We start from the raw sequence: 24,647 nt of genomic DNA on the forward strand, positions 1-24,647 counted from the left end.
CATTTCAGAAACTTTCAGGCCTTTCATTCTTCTTCCTGGGTTGACTTTTGGGCCTCAAAGTCCTGCAGGGGTAGGTTCTCCAGGCAAGAACAGGGTATCCCTGGCCTTTTGTCTTTAAACACTAGATTTTTATTCAAGGGCTAGAGGATAGTATTTTAATGATATTTAAAAATCATTCATTGATTTATATTTTGGCCTGTGAGCCATTTTGTCTCTTTGTAACCTCTGCTCTTATCTCTTAAGTGTTGAGTTTAACTTGCACAGGGAAATTATGCCTAAATTCTCAGGGATGGGGGATAGACACGGTTATTTAGTCAGTGTTACATTTACAAGATTCCTGATGATAATAATAATACAGGGTCTAAAGGAAATGTTTCACACATCCTGTTAAATAACTTCAGAGTTCTATTAAAATGTATTTAGAAAGATTTCTTTCAAAAATGTTTAAAATTGTTTTACTTTAAAAAGACATATTACTGTTACCTGAAAAATTCAGGTACGTCAGACTATTTTGTATACTTTAACAATACTTGAACCTAAGTGGATATTTTTTTAAAAATTCTTTAATGATTTTGCCTTTAGCAGCTAGTTATTATTTTAGTTATCTACTTACTTTATTTTGAAATACTTGAAGCTCACTAATTAAGACTGTAAAATGTTGTTACTTTTATGTAACTCTAAGTTGGATTAAAGTGAGTCCATTTTTAGATTCTATTCAATACAGGTCTAATAAACTTTTCTTTCCTACATATTATAGGGAGGTCTTCTAGGGTGAAACAGAGCCTTACAATGAATTTTTGACTGACCAAATCTTTAGACTTTGTAATAATGTATTTTGTAAAAGACAGCAGCTCATAATTATATAGCTGTTTATGTTAACTACGTTCTTTCATATACATTTTTCCACGAGGAAGAACAGGAAGGTCATATCACCTCTGGAGTGACATAAATTCCAACCCTGCCTCTACCACTTACTATAGGTGTGACTCTGGATTTGCTGCTCCTTCATTCAATGTATATTTATCTGTCTACTATATAGTGTGTACTTTTCTGGGCACTAGATGCAGAAGAATGAAACTAAATCATTCTCTGAGCTTTTAAAAATGTTTTCTCACTTAACAAAGATATGTGGATAGTACTGATATAGAGCCCTTGGGCACATAGTAGGTTCAGCTCTTGAATAGTTATGGTGGTAAGATGCTTTCTTACATGAAATTTGTTTCTAGCACTAATAGAGGGGCTTTACAATCGTTCCTTTCTTATTATATTTATCGTATAGAATCTTGTTTCTTGGGACTTCCCTGGTGGCGCAGTGGTTAAGAATCTGCCTGCCAATGCAGGGAACACGGGTTCGAGCCCTGGTCTGGGAAGATCCCACGTGCCGCTGAGCAGCTAAGCCCGTGCACCACAGCTACGGAGCCTGTGCTCTGGAGCCTGCGAGCCACAACTACTGAGCCCGCGTGCCACAACTACTGTAGCCTGTGCACCTAGAGCCCGTGCTCCACAACAAGAGAAGCCACTGCGATGAGAAGCCCGCACACCGCAACGAAGAGTAGCCCCTGTTCGCTGCAATGCAGCGAAAAAATAAATTAAATAAATAAATTAAAAAATCTTGTTTCTCTCAAAATCATAGTTTGCTTCCAAAAATATATTGATATATTCTCAACTATCTAATAAGATCTTTACTTAGTGTCACATTTATTTTACAAAGGGTTGATGCTTATTTTAGTGATGATTTGTCATTAAAATTATGTCAAAATGTCTTAAAATGTTGAAACTGTAAACAAACTCATAACACACACAGAGCTAATTATGGATCCCATCTGTTTATTTTTACAAAGCTTTTTTTTTTTAAAGACCATGGCATTGTCTGCTTATGATAAGCTTCAAGATTATTATAATGACTAAGTCCTGTCCTTCAATTAGTGTAGTTGAAGATGGGAAGACAGTTCGTTTGTTCATTGACCTTTTCCCGTGTCAGAGTGTATGAAATATGACATGTCATGATAAAGACACTATTGTGAAGTGCATTTAGAACATGCGTAATTTTTATGAGAAAAGAAATTGGTATCAAAGCAGCAAATGTGGCCAAAGTTTAATATAAATTTTCAAAACATATTCAAGGTTTTACATGACAGACAGATTATCTACTCTTTACCAGTGCCAAAGTGGCTTTATTTTAGCTCAGTTAAGTTTAGGATCTTGTAAGCAGTCGATCAGATTTATAAGGATGTGTATGTCTGTTAGTATTCCTGTATGTCTCTGCATGTTTTTGTATATGTGTATCCCGTGTGGTAGTGTGGAAGGCCAGGGATCTCCATGACAGCATCATCCAAAGTAGTTATCAGCAGTTTGCTGAGAGAGCAGTGATTTCACTGGCTCAGTTTTGTTACTGTGCATGCTAAGCACTCCCCACATAGGTCTAGAGGGAAAACAACCTGCAGGACCCATCCGCTCGTTTCTGCTATGCTGCCTTGATGTAAGAGTACACTAGTCTGGTTGCTTGTCAGGACAGGTTAGTGAAAGCATGCAAGTGGGTGAAACTCAGAAGAGATTAGTGCTTTGGAAAATCATAAGCTGCCTCTATAGATGCCATGCTAAGTGTAGCAGAATAGGTTGATTATCAGCCACATTGAGGATTGTATCTAAATATGTAATTTTCAGGTAAGAATTAGTTTCAAAATTAAAAGTGTTAAACATTGTTGGACCACATCTAAATAAAAACTGGGAAAAGTAGTACAGATAGTTTACAAATAATTTTGGGGTGTCATTTTTCTTACCCAGCTTTGTACTATATGGTGTTGATTCTTTAATTTTATTCTCTTAGATCGTTTTAAAGTCAAATATGGGGACTTCCTTGGTGGTCCAGTGGATAAGACCACCAATCCAGTGCGTTCCCAGTGCACGGGGCCCGGATTTGATCCCTGGTCTGGGAACTAGATCCTGCATGTGTGCCACAACTAAGAAGTATGCGTGCCCCAACTGAAGGTCCCGCGTGCCACAACTAAGACCCAGTGCAGCCGAAAAATAAAATAAAATAAAATTTTTTTAAATAGTCAAATATGATTGAATATTAAATATAATTAACCTCATTTTACCCAGAAATTATTGATATTGTTCTTGCTTATTTCTGTTTATTTACCTTTTCCTACAACTGTTGACTGGCACATCTTGGCCTTGCAGGTTGAGCATCCTGTCACAGAATGCATTACTGGCCTGGACCTAGTCCAAGAAATGATCCGTGTTGCCAAGGGTTACCCTCTCAGGCACAAACAAGCTGATATTCCCATCAACGGCTGGGCAGTTGAATGTCGGGTTTATGCCGAGGTAAAATGAATGATGTTGGGAGGAAGGATGGTGGTTGTGTCCTGAGTTATGGGACCACATATAGCTAAACAACAAGGTAAACTTAGGATTTTATACCTTGTGTCAAGGATTTGATTATGTAATCCAGAAATGAACCAGAAAAACAGGTTAGATCATTTTAATGTAACTCAAAATAGTTTTAAAGGATTGCGTTTAATTAATTTTCATGTGTTTTTTTCTGGTTGGAGGAATAGCTACTAATCAGTTTAAGGAGAAAGAAAGCATTAGTTAAATATTGTGCTTGAATGGACCATGGTTTTTGTTTTTGCTTATTTTCAAACCACATTCGAAATGAAAAGGGGCATTTGTTTCTGTGTGTGTTTGTGTGTGTGTGTTTGTGTTTTAAAGAGCTACCTTAGTTACACATCAGTTGTTAATTCAGTGTTTAAATTTTTTCCAACAGTTTTTTCCCTAATAATTTTATCTCTTATGATTATGTAAAAATAACAACTAAAATTTAAATTGCAAAGCTTCAATTCATAGTTTTAATTATGGATTTAACTCAAAAACTCTCAGTTTAATACTTTAATATTATAATTAATCAGATAAAGCAGTCAGCATCTGAAAATGCTTTTTTTCAAATGGTTAAAACAAAAATGCAAGGAAACATTTATACCATCTTTTACTTTTAGACATCGAAGCCTATCTGTAAAATAAAAAACAAATTAGTAGTTATCTGTGTTTAAAAATTCTGGAATTTTTTTTGAAATTTTTTTAAGGATCTTGAGAAATATCTATGGCTTGGTTATATTATATTTTAAGTGGTATTCTTTTCTTTCCTATTGTTATAACACTGAACTTACTATTTATTCTGATCTAAGATATTTACAAATGGAGCATATATCTAGTCGCACATGCAAAGTTACTTTTCAGGTCTTTGTTTGAAGAACTAAAATGCTCAAATTTTACCATATGTGAGCTGTTTTGAGAGTAAGAAAAACAAATATCTTTAGTGCACTACATTTGTTGTTCTGAACTTGAGTATGTTTTGATGTAGCTCCTAGGTTATTTTATTTTTGCCCAAGGCATTCTAAGAAGATTTATAGAAAGCTGGAATTTTACCAATTTCAATAAAGTATGATCAAGGTCAGGCTAAATTCTGGTTACAGTTCTGTTTGATTTTTAAATACATTTCTAAGTTGTCTAACGTGAGGATAAGACAGTAATATTCTGAAATCTGTGATTTGGTAAATAGGCCTATAAATGCTTCTTCATTGTATAAATATTTAACCTTACTTGTGCTGATTTATATTTCAAAGACTGTGCTTCCTGTCCTTTGAACTTTCAGGACCCCTACAAGTCTTTTGGTTTACCGTCTATTGGGAGATTGTCTCAGTACCAAGAACCACTGCATCTACCTGGTGTAAGTCATTAAGCTGTAATATCAAGTGAGGGGTTAAAAATCTTGATTTATGTCACACTTTTATGTTAAAGCATGTCAACACCAAAGGGTGTAAATTGGATGACAAGTGAAATTCATGGGGAATCACAGTTTTTTGTTTTTTCATATTTTGTACTGTATGATGTTCAGGAAAGTCAGAATTCACCTAACAGGGGAAGTCTGGAGACATCTGACTTCTAAATAAATGATAGTTTACAGTGTTCCCAATTCTTCTGAAAATCGTAATGAAGAAGATTCATAGAATCCTAAGAATGGGAAATGACATTTCTGTGTTACAATTTAATCTTTTCAGTAAATCTAATCCTGCTTCCCTGTATAGTCAGATGTCAAGAAATCAAGCACAAAATCAGCTCGTTAATCTAAATAGATTAAGGAAAACAAAATGTACCTGTTTCTATTAAGTGTCAAAGACTTTAAGAAGTGCGTATTATGTACACCAGTTAAAGAAAAGTGAGCACTGTCCACTGTATTTGTACTTCTTCTGTGTTTAATAGCTGTTCTTTAAATAGTTTGTGTTGCATAAAAAGAACAAGGACATACCCTTCATCTTAATCAAGGTAATAAGTGCATATATATATGACATTATGTTAGCTAGTGGATGACAAGGCTGTACCATCTGTGAATATGATCATTCAGTTTGATTACTGGCATGAAGATGGTGAAAGATTACAGGAAGAATTCTAAATTTGAAGATGTTATTGGATATATGATTTATTTCACTTTTTAAATTGTTTTTGCCCATGTGCTTTCTAAAGGGACTTGACCCTTTCTAAGCTCAGAGACTCCATGCTGTGTTCAAAGCCTGAAGGCAGAAGAAAAATTGTAAAGATTTAACAGGCATTATGTGACGTTAAATAGCAGATGAGAAAACAAGTATCATAGGGACATATCTAAACATTTTTTTAATCAAACAAAAAAGTATTAAATAAGAATTCATAGTGATTACTCTAGTTGTTAGAAGTTTTCACCATGTTGTAATAGCTAACAGGATGTCAAACATTTTGCCCTCGCAAGTTTTTGCAATTTGCAATTTTCAAACGTGAGACCTGTTGACAGTACAAGTGATAATGGACAAACTGTACCCCCTACAGTCTTTGTCCCACCAAATCTTTCTTCAATTAATGCTGCAGCAGGAGCTTTATGTAATAACATTTGCAGTTGTGAGCCATCCATAGAAAGAAAAAACAATTAAAATGCCTTAAATGTTCTGCTTACTGCTGTTATTTGCTTGTGTGAATGTTGCATGTCAGCTAAATGGACCAAGGAATAGATAAAGTGATTGGGTGCGGGAGAGTGCACACTAAGCTTTGTCTATCATTATTGCTGGGAGCAATCAAATTGATGTCAGCAGGACAGTAGATGCGCTGACAGCTGTAATTATGTATCTCCATGGTGATCACTTTTGGCCTGTCATGGAGGCCCATGAGTCCCCTCCCTTGGAAGCATTTAATCAGATTGGGCTGTCACTTGTCAGGTAGACATGGCGGGCTGGGAGTTGTGCTGAGGGGGAGAGGTGAATCAAGAATGAAGGGTGGGAGCTGGCTGATAGTTTCACAGGGTCCACTGTGTGAAGAAAGACATTTAAATTATGCCCGAGGTTTCCGAGCAGTGGTTTGAGACTCATACACAGGTGCTTGGGTGGTGGTGGTGGTAGTTTCTCTTCCTTGCCTTCTTAAACAAGATTAGTTTTAACTCAGGAGATCCTTTGCAGCTCTTAACCGTTTTTGATCACAGGAATACATACTTCAGAGTTAACTTCTGGTTTGTGTTTTTCACATTCTTCTCTAAGCCTCCTATTAGCTTATGTGGCAAAGATGAAGATTTTCTTATCTTTGATCACTGTATTTTGTAAATTTGTTATTTTCAGACTGCAATTTTTTTTCTGCTTAGAAATTTGGTTACAATTCCACTTGACTTTATTCTTAAAGCTTTTAGTGCAAAAGCTAAAATATATTTTTTGGTATAGGCTTTGTTTCAGTGGAGGAATGGAGACTTAATTTTAATTCATTTGTTAGACATTTTTTTGAATTCTGATTATCATTTGGAAAAAGCTGCATAGACAGTAAATTGTAAGTCAGTTTTTCATGCTTTGTTAGTTTTAAATTGGAAATGTTGATTTGCTTATACAAAGATATGTGTTGATTATATTTAATACATCTTTATTTTACCGTATATATTTTTAAATTAAAATGACATACCTTCTGTGATGATAATTTTATTAAATAACAAAGACATAGTTATATCTAAGAGCCCTTAACTTTTAGGGTGGTGTTATTCAAGGTAACTAAAGTTTTAAGTTACTATAGGAGAATGTAAAAAAATATTCTTTATTGTCTGTTATTTTACTAGTGGGTTGAACATCAAAGTTCCACACTAGCTTTGTAGCAGTTTATGTAGCAAATAGTAGCATATGTTTTAAGTCAGAAGTTTTAGAACTTGTACCAATCTCAGTTTTAAACACAGCTTTAGCAAGCATGCTATGGTTTTAAATAATACATGGTGGTAAAATTAGCTCTTTAACTTTTTGCTACTACAATTAAAAAAATGCAAGTTCAGAGATGTCTTTTCTGTTATGTAACTTGATCACCAGTTGTCATTTTGGGGCAATTTAAATGTATCTAGGAGGTAGATTATGATATTGCTTTCACAGCTGCCCCATTAATTCTTTTCTAGATTTTATAAACACTGTGAATTTCATAGAACTTCAGTTGATGTCCTGAAGTGTGTTTTCAGAAAATAGAAAGCCAAATATGTGTTTTAAGTACACCGAATGATTTTCATTTAGAATGATTTTCATATATGAATATGAATGCAAATATAAATATCCATATTTTTTCATGAGTTATTTGCAAATACAGAAATAAAAGCATTCTGGGTATGTGACAATGTTATCTTCTAAAACCTTACGAAGAGAATAACAGTAGTATGATTTTTTTTTTAAGAGAAACTGTGGCTAATCTTTTGATGTCATCGTATAATAAAGCCATCATCGAACCCTCATGTGGATATCCTAGACAAGAGGTTCTACATGTGGTCCCTTGATAATTGCCTAAATTAAAATATTAAAGGCCTAACAGCCGCTGTGTTGACCTTTTTCTGCCTTGCTGCAGACAGATGAGCTGCTGTTTATTAGGAAGGCTTCTTCCCACAGGTGAAGAGCTATGTGAGCTTTGCTCTTCTCTTCCCACCCCTTTACCATGTTGGGCATCAAAGTCCTGCTGTTCTAGCAGCTTCCATTAAATTCTTCTATCCTCAAACCCCCTAGGACATGCTGGACTATCTTAACTATTTTGATTAGCTTTTAAATACTCTAGATTCCAAAACTTAAGCACAATAATTTAACAAATATTTCATCCTCAGCAACTGCTCATTTTAAAGTTTTACATGGCTAACCTCTGTGCCTTACTGCTGGTATCAAACAGGGAGATGAAAACAAGAATCAGTGATGTACTAACTAACTTGTTGGCTGGTTAACAGCAATCAGTTTCTTCAAAAGAATATTTTGAACTTGTGCTATTTTTTTTTCCCCCGTGAAAATCACAAAATCAGAACTCTAATTGGGGCTGTGTCCTTACAAAGGAAAGCCATGAGAAAAGCTGTATAAACATTAAAGTCTCGGGGGACTAACAGTAACAGAAAAAAACCCACATTTTACAGTTGAGAGGGTGAGGCAAAAAAGGAAAGTGTTACAGACATGAAAGCCACAGGACCAGTGTTCCTATGGAGCTGATGAGAGTCCTGCTGCATGGCTTGACTGGGGTCCGCACTGGAACTCTCGGAAGAGTAGAGTGGGGAGTGTGATTAGAAGGGGCATCGTTCATGCTCTCCTTCAGTTGGAAGGCACCATCAAATAGCTACAAACACATCCCACGAAAGTGATGTATAAAGTTTTGTTTGTTTGTTTGTTTGGGGGTTTTTTTGCTCTTTCTTAGTTCCTTTGTTTAGTGGGAGAACAAAAAAATATGTGTTGTACTGTATAATAATAGATCAAGATAGTTTGGTCTCTCTATATTTTTAGATTGTTATTCTACTTACTGGGAGCTGAAATGTTATTTGAGATTGAAATTATCCATCTGCTTCATGGGAATTAAATTTGTTGTTAGAAAGATAGCTTCACAATATGAACTTTCTTTTCTTTTCTTTCTTCCTCCCAGGTCCGGGTTGATAGTGGCATCCAACCAGGAAGTGATATTAGCATTTATTATGATCCAATGATTTCAAAAGTTAGTTCGACTTCTTAATGATTTCTTTCAGTTTTCTTCTGAAGAGACAATGGACATATATAATTTAAAAGTCTGGGAAAAGAAAAAGTCTGGAATGGGTACTTTATCTGAATCATGTGCTATAATTAAACAAATAATGATGGCCACTGATGGAAAAGTGAAAACTGAGCAGCTTTTCTTTCTCTTAAGAGAAATTTCGACATTATGTTAGTTGGCAACACTCTCTCCTCCCCAGTGAAATCACCCCATCACCCCATCACCCCAGTCGCCACAGTAACAAGCTTAGCTAACCAGTGGCACCAACCCAGTCCACTGCAGGGAGGAGTTACCTTGCTTTCTGGCCAGTGAACATTGTCCAAGATGAAAGTATGAATGCAGGTTATGTCAAGGAGTTGAGGTGATAGGCTGTGTTTGTTAAAGGACTTTTCACCTTTTCTCTTCAGTTTTTATGAATTACTAATTACTTATGTAGATTTAAGATAATTAAATTTTGTGTAAGACTATAAGATATCTTTTTGCTCCCTTTTTGAAATTTGACTTTCCAGAATATATTAACCAGTTCTACTTAAAATTTTAGATCTTTTGACATTTTCAAATCTTATGATCTTATAAAGTGTAAAATTCTTACTATAGTGGTTGAAACTGGATTTTATTTAGAATATCCTATTTTTTCTAAAGTGATAGACCTGTATTGAAGGATGACTTCTTTACTAAAACCCCTATTTCTTTTTCCTTTTCTTTCTTTTTTTTTTTTTTTTTTTGACCATGACGAGTGGCTTGCGGGATCTTAGGTTTCCTGACTAGGGACTGAACCCGGGCCCCAGCAGTGAAAGCTCGGAGTCCTAACCACTGGACCACCAGGGAATTCCCAACTCCTATGTCTTAAGATTTTTCTTTCTTCCAAGTGTACTTTTTTATGTAGTTGTAGTAAACAACCCACTTCTTCATTTTTCTTTTTTCACTTAAGTTTTTATACTAATATTGTTAAAGTGAACTTTAGGTATTTTGTTTGTTAGAGAAATACTATTTAATTAAAAAATAAAAAATACAATAAAATATTATAGATATAGGGTTCCATTTTTAGATGAATACATTTCTGTTCAGAAAAATGGTCTGCAAATTAATTTTCAACCTGGCTTGTTATTGAACAGCTAATTAAATGTACCAAAAAATTGGAAACTATAGATTGACTAACATAGTAACCAGAAAAATATTTTACGAATAGTTCTTATTGCTAATTTATAAAAGGTCTAACACATATAAATAGGCACAAAATCATATAGAACAGTAAGATCTTTCTGTTTTTCCAATATAAGAACCCTTTGCTTCTGGGCTATATTATGTGTAAAATTAGCTATTCAGGGCATCATACTTGAAGGGAGAGAAAAAACAAATCTTGCCTAATCCTCCACTATCCCAGATGTTTATATCCCATCCTAAATGTTCACAATTTTGATATCTTTCGTCTTAAATTTTTATATGCTTGTTTTTGTTACATTTTGGTTTACCTCAAATAGCTCTTTTCTGTGATAGTGAAATCTTGGAGAAAAGTCTGAAATAGCTTGATTCTAATATTTGTTTACTTAAAAAATCTTAATTGACGTAGTTTGTACTAAAAACTGAACCACTGTGAAATTTCAAAATATTTTCTGGAAATCTGTTATGAAATATTTTAATTTTTACTAGGATGAAATGTTTGACTTACAGATAGATAGATCTATATCTATATAAACTGCTTTGTTTGTTTGCTTGCTTTTAGTTAATCACATATGGTTCTGATAGAAGGGAAGCACTGAAAAGAATGGAAGATGCACTGGATAATTATGTTATTCGAGGTAAAAACAAACATTTGAGGTTATGTTATTATACCTTGAGTCCAGGTCTAGAAAACAGCTTGAAGATTTATTTATTAGAGAATTTATTTAGAGAATTTATTTATTAGAGAATTCGATAGAACATTTGCTTACTATGCGTTTAAATAGAAATAAAAGCTTGAATTAAACTGACATACTAATTAAGAATAGGTATTTAATTTTCTGTAGCAATCATATACTTTCCATATACATCTGAAATTAAGTTATTTAATTAAACTTATGATTGATGACTTTTCCTGGATGCGCACTTAGTATTTTATAGACTCTTCATTCTGGAGTCTTTTATTGTCTAGTGCAGCTTGACAGCCAATTTGCTATATTATTGTCTTTGTGTTTTTGTATAGTTTTGAGGTTTGAAACTTAAAAATGTATGGAGATTTAAACCATAGTGACCCACATTTGACTACTTTGAGAGTAGAGGGAATGGTTCTTTGCTTCTTTGAATTAGAGCAAACTATAAAATATTTTCTAGCAAATGCAATTCTCTTACCTCACGTACATACAGGATAATTCTAATGTGTAACAAAGTGTGATCCTACAAGCCTTTAGGGTGTGTAGTGATATTGGTATTAGGAGGAGCCATTAAATTTAAATAATTAAAGTTATACTTATTTCCCTTAAGGAGTAAATTACAGTATAAATTTTATTAGCAACTTTCATTAGTAATGAAAAGATCATTTTACTTTAGCCCAACATAAATTAACATCAGCTTCAGAATAATGGAGTTTAATATCAAATTTAAAGTGTGAAATATAAGTTCACTTTGAATTGTGAATGAATACTGTGGGTCTAAGAACATCCGTAAGAAAGACTGGCTGTATAGTTTGGCTCTTTTCTGGCTCACTAAATATAGCAGTGAGGCTGAGAGGCTATATTTTGGAGGCTGAAAGGTGGGACGGTGGTGGGGTATGACTACCCAGCCTGTTTCAAGCCCACGTGGAGCTATTCTGCAATTTCAAAAAGCCTCCTTTTGAGTGGATACAGCCCATAGGTTGAAAGTCTTGACAAGTGACTGCAACTTCGTGTGAATTAGAAAAAGTGCTCTGTTCTCTGGATGTCTCCAGCCCTGAGACAGGGAGCCCAGCTTAGCAATGGAGCATATCAAACCCTTACTTTGCCCCTTTGACCAACTTCCTTTGTGCAGTGAACAGTTTGGGCAATAGCGGCCCAGGACAATTTAGTGACTCTATTTTTACACATCTACCTTGCCCTGCTAATTTTCATCTGTTGGTAGATAAGTCATGCAATCCTCACTTGTCATCATGTTTTCTCTTCCAGCTTTTCTTTTGTTAGGTCAGGAGAACTTTCTTCCCTCCCTTCCCTTTTACTGTCACCCTCTTTTCTTCCCATCTGTTAATTAGTGATGGTGATTGTATCTAATCTCATGTGCTAGTGATTCACCTCCATCCACGAAAGGAAAGCTTTCAAGTGAACCTAGGTGTAATTTTAAGAAGTACCATTAACATCCAGAGCCTCTTAGAATTTGAAAATTTCCCTTCACATTCTTTCTGGCTATTTCTCTAGCTCCTTTTTAGCCTTAACGGTAGAGTATTTTCTGGTTTTATAACCCTGCTGTGTTCTACCGTAAGCAGCAGATGCATATTTTAGCTGTACATTGGTTAAGTAGGCCTTGAGAGGTTTATTGCCCTACGGAAATAATATTGCCACAAAATTATTCTTGTGCATGTTTGGAACACACATTTAATTCGGGTGTGTGTGTGTGTGTGTGCGCGCGCGCGCGTGCGTGCTTAACTATACATAGTACATAGACATAAACAAGGCACTTGGCAAGATTATTCCCAGAGGCTTTTAAAGTATTTGTAAGAGTTTTCTATATGTTCCCCCTGCTGCCCCCACCCTATCATTGAATTTTTTATTGTGGTTGTTGAATTATTAGTTGGTGGTTAATTTAGGTTTCATTCTAATGAGCTTGAGTGGTAAATTCATGAATCTGAGATAGTCAATCTGAGTAAGAATATTTTGTCGTGTCGTATCTCTATTAAACTTTGATTTGGTATAACATAGTGGCATGGCATATGGGCAGTTTGTCAAAATATTAAATTAGCATTGGTCCCACCTAAAAGTTTTTCTTCTACTGTGTCTGGCTTCTGAAAGGAATATTCCTTTATATTTACAGAATACACCTTCTTTTTTTTTTTTTTTTTTTTTTTTGCAATACGCGGGCCTCTCACTGTTGTGGCCTCTCCCGTTGCAGAGCACAGGCTCCAGATGTCCAGGCTCAGTGGCCATGGCTCACGGGCCTAGCCGCTCCACAGCATGTGGGATCTTCCCGGACTGGGGCACGAACCCATGTCCCCTGCATCGGCAGGCAGACTCTCAACCACTGTGCCACCAGGGAAGCCCCATATATATATATTTTTAAATGAACATGTTTTCCACTAATTTACTTATTATACTTTATGTATAAGTACACAAGTTACTATATTTTTTAATTCAGTGACTTAAATACAAAGCAGGCTTGCTATTATTCTCCTAACTTTAAATATATCACGTGTAAAGCAAGATATATTTTACTGTGCAGATAGATTTTTCCAGGCTTGGTCTGAAATTTCTACCTTTGATTTACTGTGATAGAATAGAAAGAAATCAGACAGGCCTGGATTCATATCCTGTCCTGGATGCCATTTAGTAACTATGTGTCTCTGAATCTCACACTCCACATTGAAGAGATAGAGTGCGAGTCTCTGCCTTATAAATTAGTGGTGAGGATTAAATGAGGTTCGGTATGTAGAAGGGCTTGGCAACAGTACTGCCTTGTAGAGTTCAGTAACCTTAGTTCCCATCTTCTTTTCTCCCTCTCTCATTACAGTTGCAAAACCACAGGTTTAAAAACTGTATGTCATAAATCATTATCAGTCAGTTGGTGTTATGTGAAATTTATTAAACCGTGGATAATAAGCCATATTGAAAGCCCATTTTAGGCCATTCCCAGTACTGTGTGCTGAGTTATATGCTTTCATTGCCCCCCGTTCTACTGCCTTATTCAAAGCATTTACCATAACTGTAATTAAAGCATTAGTTGTTTAATTAATTGCTAAATGTTGGATTATCCCATAAGAGTATTAGGTACATGAGGGCAGTGATGGTGTTTATCTTGTTTATTTGTGTATTACTGGTGCTTAGCAGTTCCTGATACATGGTAGGTGATTAATATTTGTTGAATGAGTGAATGAATAAGTGAGAGATACTATCTTTATTTCAAAGAGTTTCTAGTATACTTGGTATGGAAAATACATAAGATAAGTGTAATATAAATTCATAGGTGCCATAATAGTGGAGTGAAAAAGTAGAGTGGGAATTCAGAGGTGGAGAGGGTATCTTTCTTTTCACACCTCTCCCTTTTTGTCCTTTGAAAGTAATGTGAGTACTGCTTTAGGACTCATAGGTGACTCTTTTGAGAATATTTTACTTGTGCTTCCTTAAAACGACTCCTCAGAGGAGCAGTATTTTTAAAAAGACTGGTAACTTACCATGTTGGTGAAGTAAAGGTGATGGGCACACTCAGGCATCTCTGAAGTATGACCTACTGGTGTCTTCTGGGAAAATAAACTGGCACTAAGTGTTAAAAGTACATGTCCTTTCACCTAGCTGTTCAGTTTTTGGGAATCTACCCTATAGTGTTAAAAGACTGAATTGTGAGATGCTGTTTACAAGGACATTTACAGCAGCCTTGTTTGTAGTAGCCAAAATTCTGACCAGCCGCAGTGTCCACCAAATGGACATATCTTCATTATAAAATACTGTGCAGCTGTGACTTGAAGTCATGTCTGTATGTATCATTAAAGTAGAAAAGCAGTTTGGAGAGTAATTCAAGCTTTTAGTTAAAACCTTCTTGTCCTAAAATATTTTTAGTTATGTTTGGATGAGCACAGAGAAAGACGTGGATATATACACATTATATTGAAATATATATGATTTTTTTTAGCTCAAAAGAGGGAGGTGGTTCTTGATACATAGCCCCCAGACTTTTAAATTTTAGGCATTTTCAAACCTAGAGAAAAGATGAATGGATAGTACTTTGCACATTGGTACACGCTTCATCTAGATGAATTGTTAAACTTTTCTACATTTGCTTTTTTACTCCATCTCTTCCTTTCTTTGTCTTCTCCCTCCCCTTCACCCTTCTCTCCTGTTTTTTCCCCTGAACTATTTGACAGAAAGTTTCAGACGTTATGACATATCACTCCTAAATACTTCAGAATGCATCTTAAGGGTAAGATTATGTTCCTCCAAAACCACAATACCATTATCTCACCAAAGGAAATTAGCAGCAATCTCATCTAATGTACTGTCCATATTGGAATTTCCTCAATTGTTCCCCACAGTGTGTTTTTTACCTGCTTTTTAGCCCCAGCATGGTCCAATCAAAGTTTATATTGGTTATGTCTCTTTATTTTCTTGCCTGCTTTGTATGTCTTAACATTAACTCTTCAGAAGAGTCAGGGGCAGTTGACATGTAGAATGTCTTACATTCTAGATTGGAAGTTTCAGTATTGGCCCAGAGAAGGCACTTGGGAAATAAGCTGGAAAGATGGGGATTGCCGTTGGAAAGTGATGTATTTTGAATTGGTGATTTTGAAAGTAGTGCAGTTACTGAACACTAGGTGATTTCAGGGTGTGATTATGGGACCAGGTGGCTAAAGTGGAAGAACAGATTATTTGACATGAGATCCTAAGAACAGAGCCGAGATAATGTCGTGTGGATCATCCACATAGGTGGTATGAGTTAGGAGCAGAGGGAAGGTCATGAGTTGGGTAACATAAATTCTTTAGAGAGTATTGCACTGTGGCAAGGATGTTGATAGATGACAGAGAATTGGAGAAGGTTTTCCTGACCAGAGAAAATAAACCTCAAGGAAACGGAAGTTTTTCCAAGGATTAGAAGAGGTAATGTTTTGTAAGTGGCAGTGAGGGTTGCTGGAGAAGTGAGGTCCTTGAGGACGTTGAGTATTTCAGTTGAGGGAAGAAGGTGACTGGAATGTCCCATGAAGATGCCGGCTCTGTGGTAGACCCAACTGATCATGGAGCGCGCTCTCAGAAGGTATTGTGGAAAGGCCTGGAAAAGAGGGAGCAGGTGTTTGGGGAGGGAGGAGGTAGTTGAGTTATCTGAGGTTCCGAGGATGGGCAGGGAAGCTTGTACTTCCTGTAATGGATGCAGAGTCCCTGAAGTAACAGCAGTGAGCACTTGGGCTCAGAAAATGGTCTCAAAGGCATTCTGAGGGGGCTGGGTCTGTACACTTCATCTAGTTAACTTTTGAGTCTGTTTATTTTCCTCTGGCCCTGTAGTCCCAAGCCAACACTATCTATATCATGGATGAGTGCAGTAGCTTCCTGATTGGGTTCTCTACAAGTACTCTTTACCACATCAATCCATTCTTCAGTATGCACAGAATAATCTTTCTAAAGTACAAAGCCAGTGATCACTTCCCTGCTTTAGTGTCCTCCCATTGCCTCTGCATGGACTCTGCAGTCTGATTTATACCACTTTCTCTCAGGCCCCCTTTTTTCCTGCTTGACTGTTGTCTTCATTTACTGGTATGCACTGTCTTCTTTCCACCTGAAGACCTTTCATGGTTAAGCTAGTCTAAGCAGTTGTGACGGTGAGAATCAAAAATACAGTGACCTAAGAAAGACACAGTTTAATTTCTCTTCGATGTAACAGTTGAGAAAGGGGTTGTCAACGGCCAGTAGGGTGACTCACAAATTCACAGCAGATGGTTTTCATTTTGGGGCCCAAAGTGGCTGCTTTCATGCCCATCATCCAGCCTCAGCAGGAAGAGAGCAGGGACAGGGGAGTTCACGTTCACTGTTTTTCAGGGCATAACCTAGAAACCACCCTTTATTTCTGCTCTTGTCCTATTGGTAGTTAGTCTAGGTGGTCATACCTAGATGCTCGGAAAATGGGAGATGTAGTTGATACAAGGTGGCCATATCCTCAGGTAGAGTGTAGCATTTCTCTTATTAAAGGAAGGAAAGGAAAATAGATATTGGCAGACAACTAGGAGAAATAAGAATATATACATGTATCTGCTCAGTTTTGGAAGCACACACATGTACACAAGACCAGAACTAATAAGGTGACATACCTGTAGGAGGTGGAGGGACGATCTGGTGGAAGTGATTGGGGGATGGGAAGCAGTACATGGGCTGAAAGGGAAAGACTTCTTTGATTATACATTTTTGTATATTTCTGACTTTTAGATCCATTTTAATATTTTAAAATAAATAAAATCATTAATGTTCTGGTGGAAAAAACTCAAAATGGAATACAAACAGATGGACGGGACTGTATGAATAATACAATCATGCTGAAGGAGGGGGACAAAAAAAGCTAATCTAAATAACTTTTAATAGTATTTTTACTGGATACCCTCAAGGCAGAGATAAAATATGTATAAACAAATATTAAACTCTAGTTAGTAGGTTTGTTTTTCCTAGTTCATCGGTTAGCAGTTCTGAAACCAGTTTATGTATATTCTGGGACTGAGGAAATAAACACATGTATGGTGGATAAGAAGAGCCAAGTTTCTCACTGTCAGAGAAAGGAGTTACAGGTATGGGAATGGAAAAGTATGGAATGAACCCCATGGTGTTGAATTGGAAGTTCAGTGTGAATTCATACTTCTTAACCTAGATTGAAAGATAAATATATAACTATATGTTACCGCATTTGTAATTTTGTGTGTGTACATACATACACATGCCCTCTAGCTGAGGATTTCTCAGCTGCAGCACCACTGATGTCTGGGGTAGACACACCTTTGCTGCAGGGAGCGCTGTCCTGTCCTGTACATTGTAGGGTGTTTAGCAATACCCTTGGCCTCTACCCAGTAAATGACAGCAGCATCGCCTCAGTTGTGACAACCACATACTTCCAGACATTGCCGTATGTCCCCTGAGGGGACAGTCATGCCAAATGATTGAGAACTGCTGTCCTGCTGGGTGTCATAGCAGCACTGACACCCAGAGCAAGGAGCACACCAAGCACCCAGGTCTTGTTTTCTGAATACCATCCCCCCATAAATGGAACCTGCACTCCTTGACAAAATGGCTCCTTTCAGGAAGAGTATAAGATGAGCCTGAAAGATATTATATAAGGATGTAATCAAGTGTTCAAAAAATGGTGATGTGTCAAAAAGACACAGGAACCAGCTTTCAGGGGCTTCTGCTGGCCAATCTGGGAAAGACCTCAGCAACAAAATGAATAATGCTAGCAATAGATTAAAAGCCAGGAAATAAAATATAAGTCCATGAGTTTATACTGATACAGATAGGTAAGAAAGATAGATGAGGGTGGAGCTCACAGCTCTTCCTTACAGTAGATTTTAAACTAACAAGTGTAGAAAAATCAGTACTTGGCAAACACCAAATTGTTTGGGTAAGAATCATCAATGATTGATGCTAAAATTAGTGGATGAAAGTATGATGAGAGACAGGTATTTGCTTAGTTTCATAATATCACCTCAGGTGATAACTAATTACAATGGGACAAATAGTACCTTTAAAAGGGAGAAACCTAGCAACCTACCCAAATGATTAAAATTAATGTCACTGGTAATGGGACAAATCAATATCATGCACCTCTTGATATGATGCACTGAAAAGTACACATTCTTTCTGTGATACTCTTGCCAAAAAATATGTAACATGGATATAATCACGAGGAAACAGACAAACCAAACTGAAAAAAAGTGTACAATATAAATGGGTTGTACTCTTGAAAAGGTCAAAAAACAAAAAAAAGGATCAGTTTATCTACATCAAAGGAAACTAAGGACACATGACAACTAAATGCAACGTGTGATCCTGGATTAGTTCCTGGACCAGAAAAAAAGTTTTCCTTTTGTAGTAAAGGTCATAAATAGGACAACTGGTGAAATTTGAATAAGGTCTGTAGACTAGATAATGATACTACTATCAGTGTTAATTTTTTGATCTGGTCATTGTACTGTGATTACAGAAGAGACTCTACTTGGTTTTAGGATATGTACACTGAAGTATTTAGAGGTAAAGTACATCTTACCTGCAATTTACCTTCAAATGTTTAAGAAAAAAATTGTGTGTGTGTATACATAAAAAGAGAGAGAAAGAGACAATGAATGACAAAGCAAGTAAATGTGGTCAGATAATAACATTTGGAGAATCTGGGTAAAGGACATACAGTAACTCTTTGTACTATTTTTGTGAATTTTCTATAATTCTGAAAATACTCCAAAATGAAAAGTTTTAAAAAAATAAGTGAAGAGGAGCGCGTGCTCCCCTCCTCCCAAAGCTAACATTCAAGGAATAAAAACAGAGAAGCATTTGTGATTTGTAGTTAAATATCATTCATCTGACTAATTCTAAAGGATAGAGGGGTTAAAAAATAGTTTTATGAAGAACAGAAAGTGGACAGTTTACTGTTTAGTTTGATAACTGTTTAGTTGTTCAAATGATTTTTTCTTTTTTCCCGAGCTGATGGTGAGCTTTTGTTAAGATAAAGATTCTTTAGAGCAAAAATGTAATTTGGTTAAAGTTAATTTCTGAGTCCCCATGAAATACGCAGTGGCTTTTGGCCTCTGTTTGATCCTGGCAGTGTGTGCAGCTAATGTCTGGCCAGTGTTTTGGAACCAGCAGGCAGTCAGGAGAAAGCTGCTCCTAGGGGTCCTCTCTTCTGTGGCCTGGTCGTGATTTCCCATACAGATGGGACCTCATGAACTTTGGCAGAGGTCATCCTCAATTCCCAGTCCAAATCTCAGAGTCATAATTTTTATGAGTATGTGATTAATAATATCGTAAAAGTTATAAACTAAGCCTGAGAGTACCTCTACTATCTGCTTATTGTTTGAACAAGATCAGTTTATATAATAGCATTGTCTTAACTGAAACATGGAAAGTAAACTAAATACAAAATGGTAACTTTCAGATATGTAGGATATCTTAGTTCAATGCTTTTTATCATTTATCTGATCTTTTGAGCTTTTAGATATAAAATAATTTTTGATTATTCCCTTATTTGGCTTTAGAATTAATTAATATTCAGTAGTTTTTGGAGCAGTCAGTTGAGGGATCTAGATTTTGGTTGTCTGCCATTAGCTATTGTTTTACCTTACGATCCTTAGGAAAGAATAATAGATAATGACTAGTAATATATAATATTGCATAGTAATATGTAATATTTTACTCAGAGAACGTTAAAGGGAAAATGCTCTTATGTATTAATTTTATTCCTGAAACACTATTTAGCAAGGTAAAAGCCTATATTTTCATGCTGTATTTACTATTCCAGTAGAAAGATTTTTAAAAGTCCATGCTTCGTTTGTGTGCTTGAGCAGCTCTGTTCTTTGATGTCCAAAATGTAAATTAATATTTGCTTATGATTCTTTTGAGTTACATTTTCTAAAATCACCTCTTTTTCAACTTTGAATATGGAATTAAAGTGCAACATCATTTATCCTGTAAAACTGCATGCATTTAAATTTTTTGGATGTCATGGTCATGAATTGATCACTGGCATCAGAAAATAATCTTATTTTTGTTCAAATTATCATTAACTATTTCTGAAAGTTATGTTGTATTTTACTGAAGACAGAGTCTGATGCCAACTATTCTGGCATTGGCCACACAGAGAGCAAGGCAATTTATACCAGCATTAGGCTGTAACAGGAAAGCCAGTAGAGTTTAAATACAGACTATGGTGCACGTAAAGAGAACAGTATTATTTTTATTTAACTGGAGGAAGAAAGGACAGAAATTCTGAGGGTTAGAGTGCCTTTCTAAGTTATTTACTGTTTATGCAAAAAAGCTTATAAATTGAAACATTCTGAATCGTTAATTTGTACATAAGAACATTGTATTTTGGAAATAAAGTTGTAGCCACACCTTGATCTTCTAACATTCATCCTGTCCAGTCTCTCCTTTAGGATCTTATTTTTTTCCAAAACTTCAGTTATTATATACAGATAATTCACACATTGCTGGATTTGTCTTGCATTTCTGTGTTTCACATTCTGTTCTGGATTTCTTCATGTGAATGTCCACCTCCATGACCCCTATATTCTGATATATACACATTCTAATCTGCATGCTAGTCTGAACTCTAATCATTTAGACATTATCAGTCTCATCTCACTGGCATCTCTAATTTAACTTGCAAAAGATGCATCAGGTTTTTTCCTTTCAACCTTTTCCTTTTCTGTAAATACTATTTCAGTGTTGTTGCAGAGCCAGAAGTTCGGGTGTTGACACTTGACGCATCTCCCCCATCCTTATGTCCACTGAATCACCAAGCCCTGTTTGCCTCCCAAATATCTTTCAACTCTGGCTGCTTTTCTCCTTCTGTATTGTCCACGCCCTAGCTGTGGTCTGAGGCCTGACCATTTTCAGCTTGTCTCCTGCAGTTGTCAGCTTGCTTCTTTCCATCTTCGGTCTTGACTCTTCCCAATCCCTTTTGCAGTAGCAGCCAGAGATTCCTGGAATGCACAAATCTAGTCATGTCTACCCGGTTTCAACCACTCTGGGTGCTCTCAAGGTAAAGTGAAATACTTGCATGGCTGTCAGACCCTGAATGCCCCTGTTTGACTTTTCCGGTGCACCGTTCTCTTTGCTCATACGCTTTGGCCATGGTGTCCTTCTTTCAATCCTCTTCATAGAAATACCTGGTGGTATCCACTTACTTTTTAACCACAATGAAAGGTCTTGGATACTTTAAGTTCCTCCCTAATATTACCCATCTTTGTGTCCTTCTGCATCTTTCTCTATTTTCTTTCCCAGCCAGGGAAGTTTGTGTAAGTCACAAATACTTTCCTCTTCCTGGAACAACACATCTGTCATTTACTGTGCATATAAATCTCTCTGGCAAGTTGTAACTCTTTTCTTCTAAAGTGGTTTAGTTTTGTCTGTTTGTAAAACATATGACAGAGGGATTCATTTCCCTTTTATAGCCTGAACTCTTTTCAAGGAATATTCTATTTAAATTCTTGTCTACCTAGTTTGTCTTTCTAAGCATCCTAACACTTGGCTTTTAATTAATTGCTCTTCATTTTTGTCTATCAAAATATCACCTATAATACAGGCAAATGTCAAATTTTTGCAATGATTTGTTAGATATATTGATGCAGTCAGAAGTTTTTATACCTTTCAGTAATTCCTCATAGAAATGTACATAATTACAAAAGTCCTTCAAAATGTTAGTCATTGAATATGGGCCAAGTCATTATCCACAAAGCAAGGTTGGGATAACTGTGCATTTCTCCTGGGCATGTGCTGTGAAAGATATTTATTAGATCATTGTCTAGGATAACTTCTCCCGTGGAATATTTGTATAGCTAAAGGAATAGCATTAAAATTTGAATTTTGGAACTTTCTCTAAATGTTTTGAAGTAGTTTGAATAGATTGAAAATTGGCTTTTATAAAACTTTAGACATGTAATATCTTCTGAGTCAGGAAGAGAGTTGCTCAGAATTTTTCATATGGTTGCTAGTATGGTCTAGTACAAAGGGATGCATAGAAAAATACCTGGAAGGCTGTATTAACTTGTTAACATTTGTTGGCTCAGAGATAGGAAGTCATATCAAAAAGTATGACCTTCTCCCCCATATGTACACATTAGGGTACAGGGTAACTGCTGTAACAAAGATTCTTAAATCCAGTGGTATAAATAAGATAGAAATTTATTCACTTCTCCCTGGTCCGTGCTGATGGGGTGAGTTAGTTTCCTGTGCTCATTTCAGGAGATACACACACATCTGTCTCTTCCCCCTCTGCTCATCCCCACACTTACCCTGTTGCTCCTCTTCATCTGCATTGCCAAAGCTGAGTTCCTGCTGTATCAGGAAGCCCTTAGGAAAAGGAAAGGAAAGGAAGTTCTGGCAGTTCTTTTTTTCATGTAAATGGGGCTGGAGTTGGATACATCACTTTAACTGTAGTCTCTTGTCTAGGAATTGGTTTGCCATGTCTAGCTATAAGATAGATGGGGAAATGGAGTCTGTGTCTGGATGGTCTTTTGTTCAGCTAAAATTCTATTGTGGAAAAAATAAAAAGCAAATTTTAGAGGAAACCTGCAGTCTGTCACAATATACTTCTGTATTTAAAATTTTTTGTTTTACCTATATTACTGTTGTAACTTATATTGTACTAATCATTAGATGAATGATTCAGTCTCTCTGGATCACAATTTTCTTATTTTTGTCTCCTTTTGCCTTGTAATATTCTTATTCTATAACTGGTTACTGAAAATTCCCCCAAAGCATGTACCATACTGTTTGCTTTTGTGTACCTTCCTGTGATATATAATTCCTGCATGAGTAGTAGGTGTGGAGAAAATGTTGAGAGAGAGAGAGAGAGAGATTAATCTGCTCAGAACATCAGCATTGTTAAAACTTTGCAGCAGATGTGGCAGACTTTTGGTAAAGGGCCAGAGAATAAATACCTTAGACTTTGTGGGTCACATGGTCTCTGTTGCAACTACTGGGCTCTACTGTTTAGCATGAAGACAACCGTATATAAACACTGCTGGGTTTCAATAAAACCTTATTTACGATTTGACCTGCAAGCCATAGTTCGCTGATCCTTCCTTGCCTTATAGGATGGGTACACCCTCCAGATGGAAGTAGCGATAAGCTTAAATTTGTGGAGCTGCATTCTTACAGAATGTTAACTAGAAGTTAGGTAGGTAGGTCAGTGCTGAGGCTTAGGATGCTGTACAGCTTCTGTCGTTTGTTTATTACATGTTGTCTTCTGCTCTGTATTCTCATATAAAAGGATAATAATGAGCACAATAATAATTTACCTTTTTGAGTGCCTGGCTGTGTTAAACATTATTTATTTTGTTATTTTATTGTTATTTTATTGTGTTAAACATTATTTCATTTGTACCTCATGACAGTCATACTAACTAGACTGGTGATAATAAATCACCATTTCACAAATGAGGAAACTAAAACTTCGAGAGTTTAAATAGCCTTACTCAAGGTGAGAGGTAGATCAGGTACTTGAACCTGAGTGATTCTTTGCTTACTTTGTAATTATTCTTGTATAAGTGAGGATTCTATAAGACTTGAATCAGATCAAGAACAAGCAAGAACAGAATCAGGCTTTCTAGGTTTGTTACGAAGTATAGTGGTACAAATTAGAACTATTCAAGAGTGGGTTAAAGAATTGGAAGGAATTAGCAAACCTCTCTGTTTACTTCAACTTCAGCTCTCTTATGCTCCAGTCACCCTTCTAGTGGACACCTACTCTAATTCCTGCTTTCCATGGTTTTGAGATGCCTTTTTGCTTTACTTTTTACTCCTATTTAATATCTTTGTAATCTACTCCCTTCATAAAGTCTTTCTATATCACAGAATCCTCCTCATACCATTCATATCCCTCTTGTGGTAGTTACCTATTTAAACTTTACTTTGGAATAGTCATTGTGTACTAGGCTCAGTTTTTCCTACTTGATCACAGGCTTTTTTCTTCTTCTCGTCCTCTTTGTCGTCTCCCTTTCCCTCCTCCCCCCCCCCATCCCACCGCCCCTGCCCCCTGCCCCAGCCCCCCTTCTCCTTTTCTACTTATTTTGAAGTACACTTGACATATAATAAACTCATATTTAAAGTATTCAATTTGATGAGCTTTGACATATGCATGTATACACCTGTGAGACCATCACCACAATCAAAATACTGAACATTTTTGTCATCTCCCAAAGTTTCCTCATGGCCTTTGCCTCTCCACCCTCTCTCCGACCCTGTCCTAATGCAGCCACATGATCCACTTTCTGTAGGTTGCATTCAGTA

At 36.3% G+C, this 24,647-nt stretch overlaps 1 protein-coding gene across 8 annotated transcripts in view; it reads left to right on the plus strand.

Moving 5' to 3' along the window:
- The window catches only part of PCCA (propionyl-CoA carboxylase subunit alpha), a 389,666-nt gene that overhangs the window by 172,323 nt on the left and 192,696 nt on the right, over positions 1 to 24,647 (plus strand). For all 8 annotated transcript variants that reach the window (XM_073795382.1, XM_019920938.3, XM_073795385.1 and 5 more), the window contains 4 exons: positions 3,184 to 3,327; positions 4,655 to 4,729; positions 8,923 to 8,991; positions 10,751 to 10,826. In XM_073795382.1, coding sequence (XP_073651483.1) covers positions 3,184 to 3,327; positions 4,655 to 4,729; positions 8,923 to 8,991; positions 10,751 to 10,826 — 364 coding nt within the window. The remainder of the gene's footprint in view (positions 1 to 3,183; positions 3,328 to 4,654; positions 4,730 to 8,922; positions 8,992 to 10,750; positions 10,827 to 24,647) is intronic.

The sequence above is a fragment of the Tursiops truncatus genome, chromosome 18 (genome assembly GCF_011762595.2).
Source record: "Tursiops truncatus isolate mTurTru1 chromosome 18, mTurTru1.mat.Y, whole genome shotgun sequence".
NCBI classification, from domain to species: Eukaryota; Metazoa; Chordata; class Mammalia; order Artiodactyla; family Delphinidae; genus Tursiops; species Tursiops truncatus.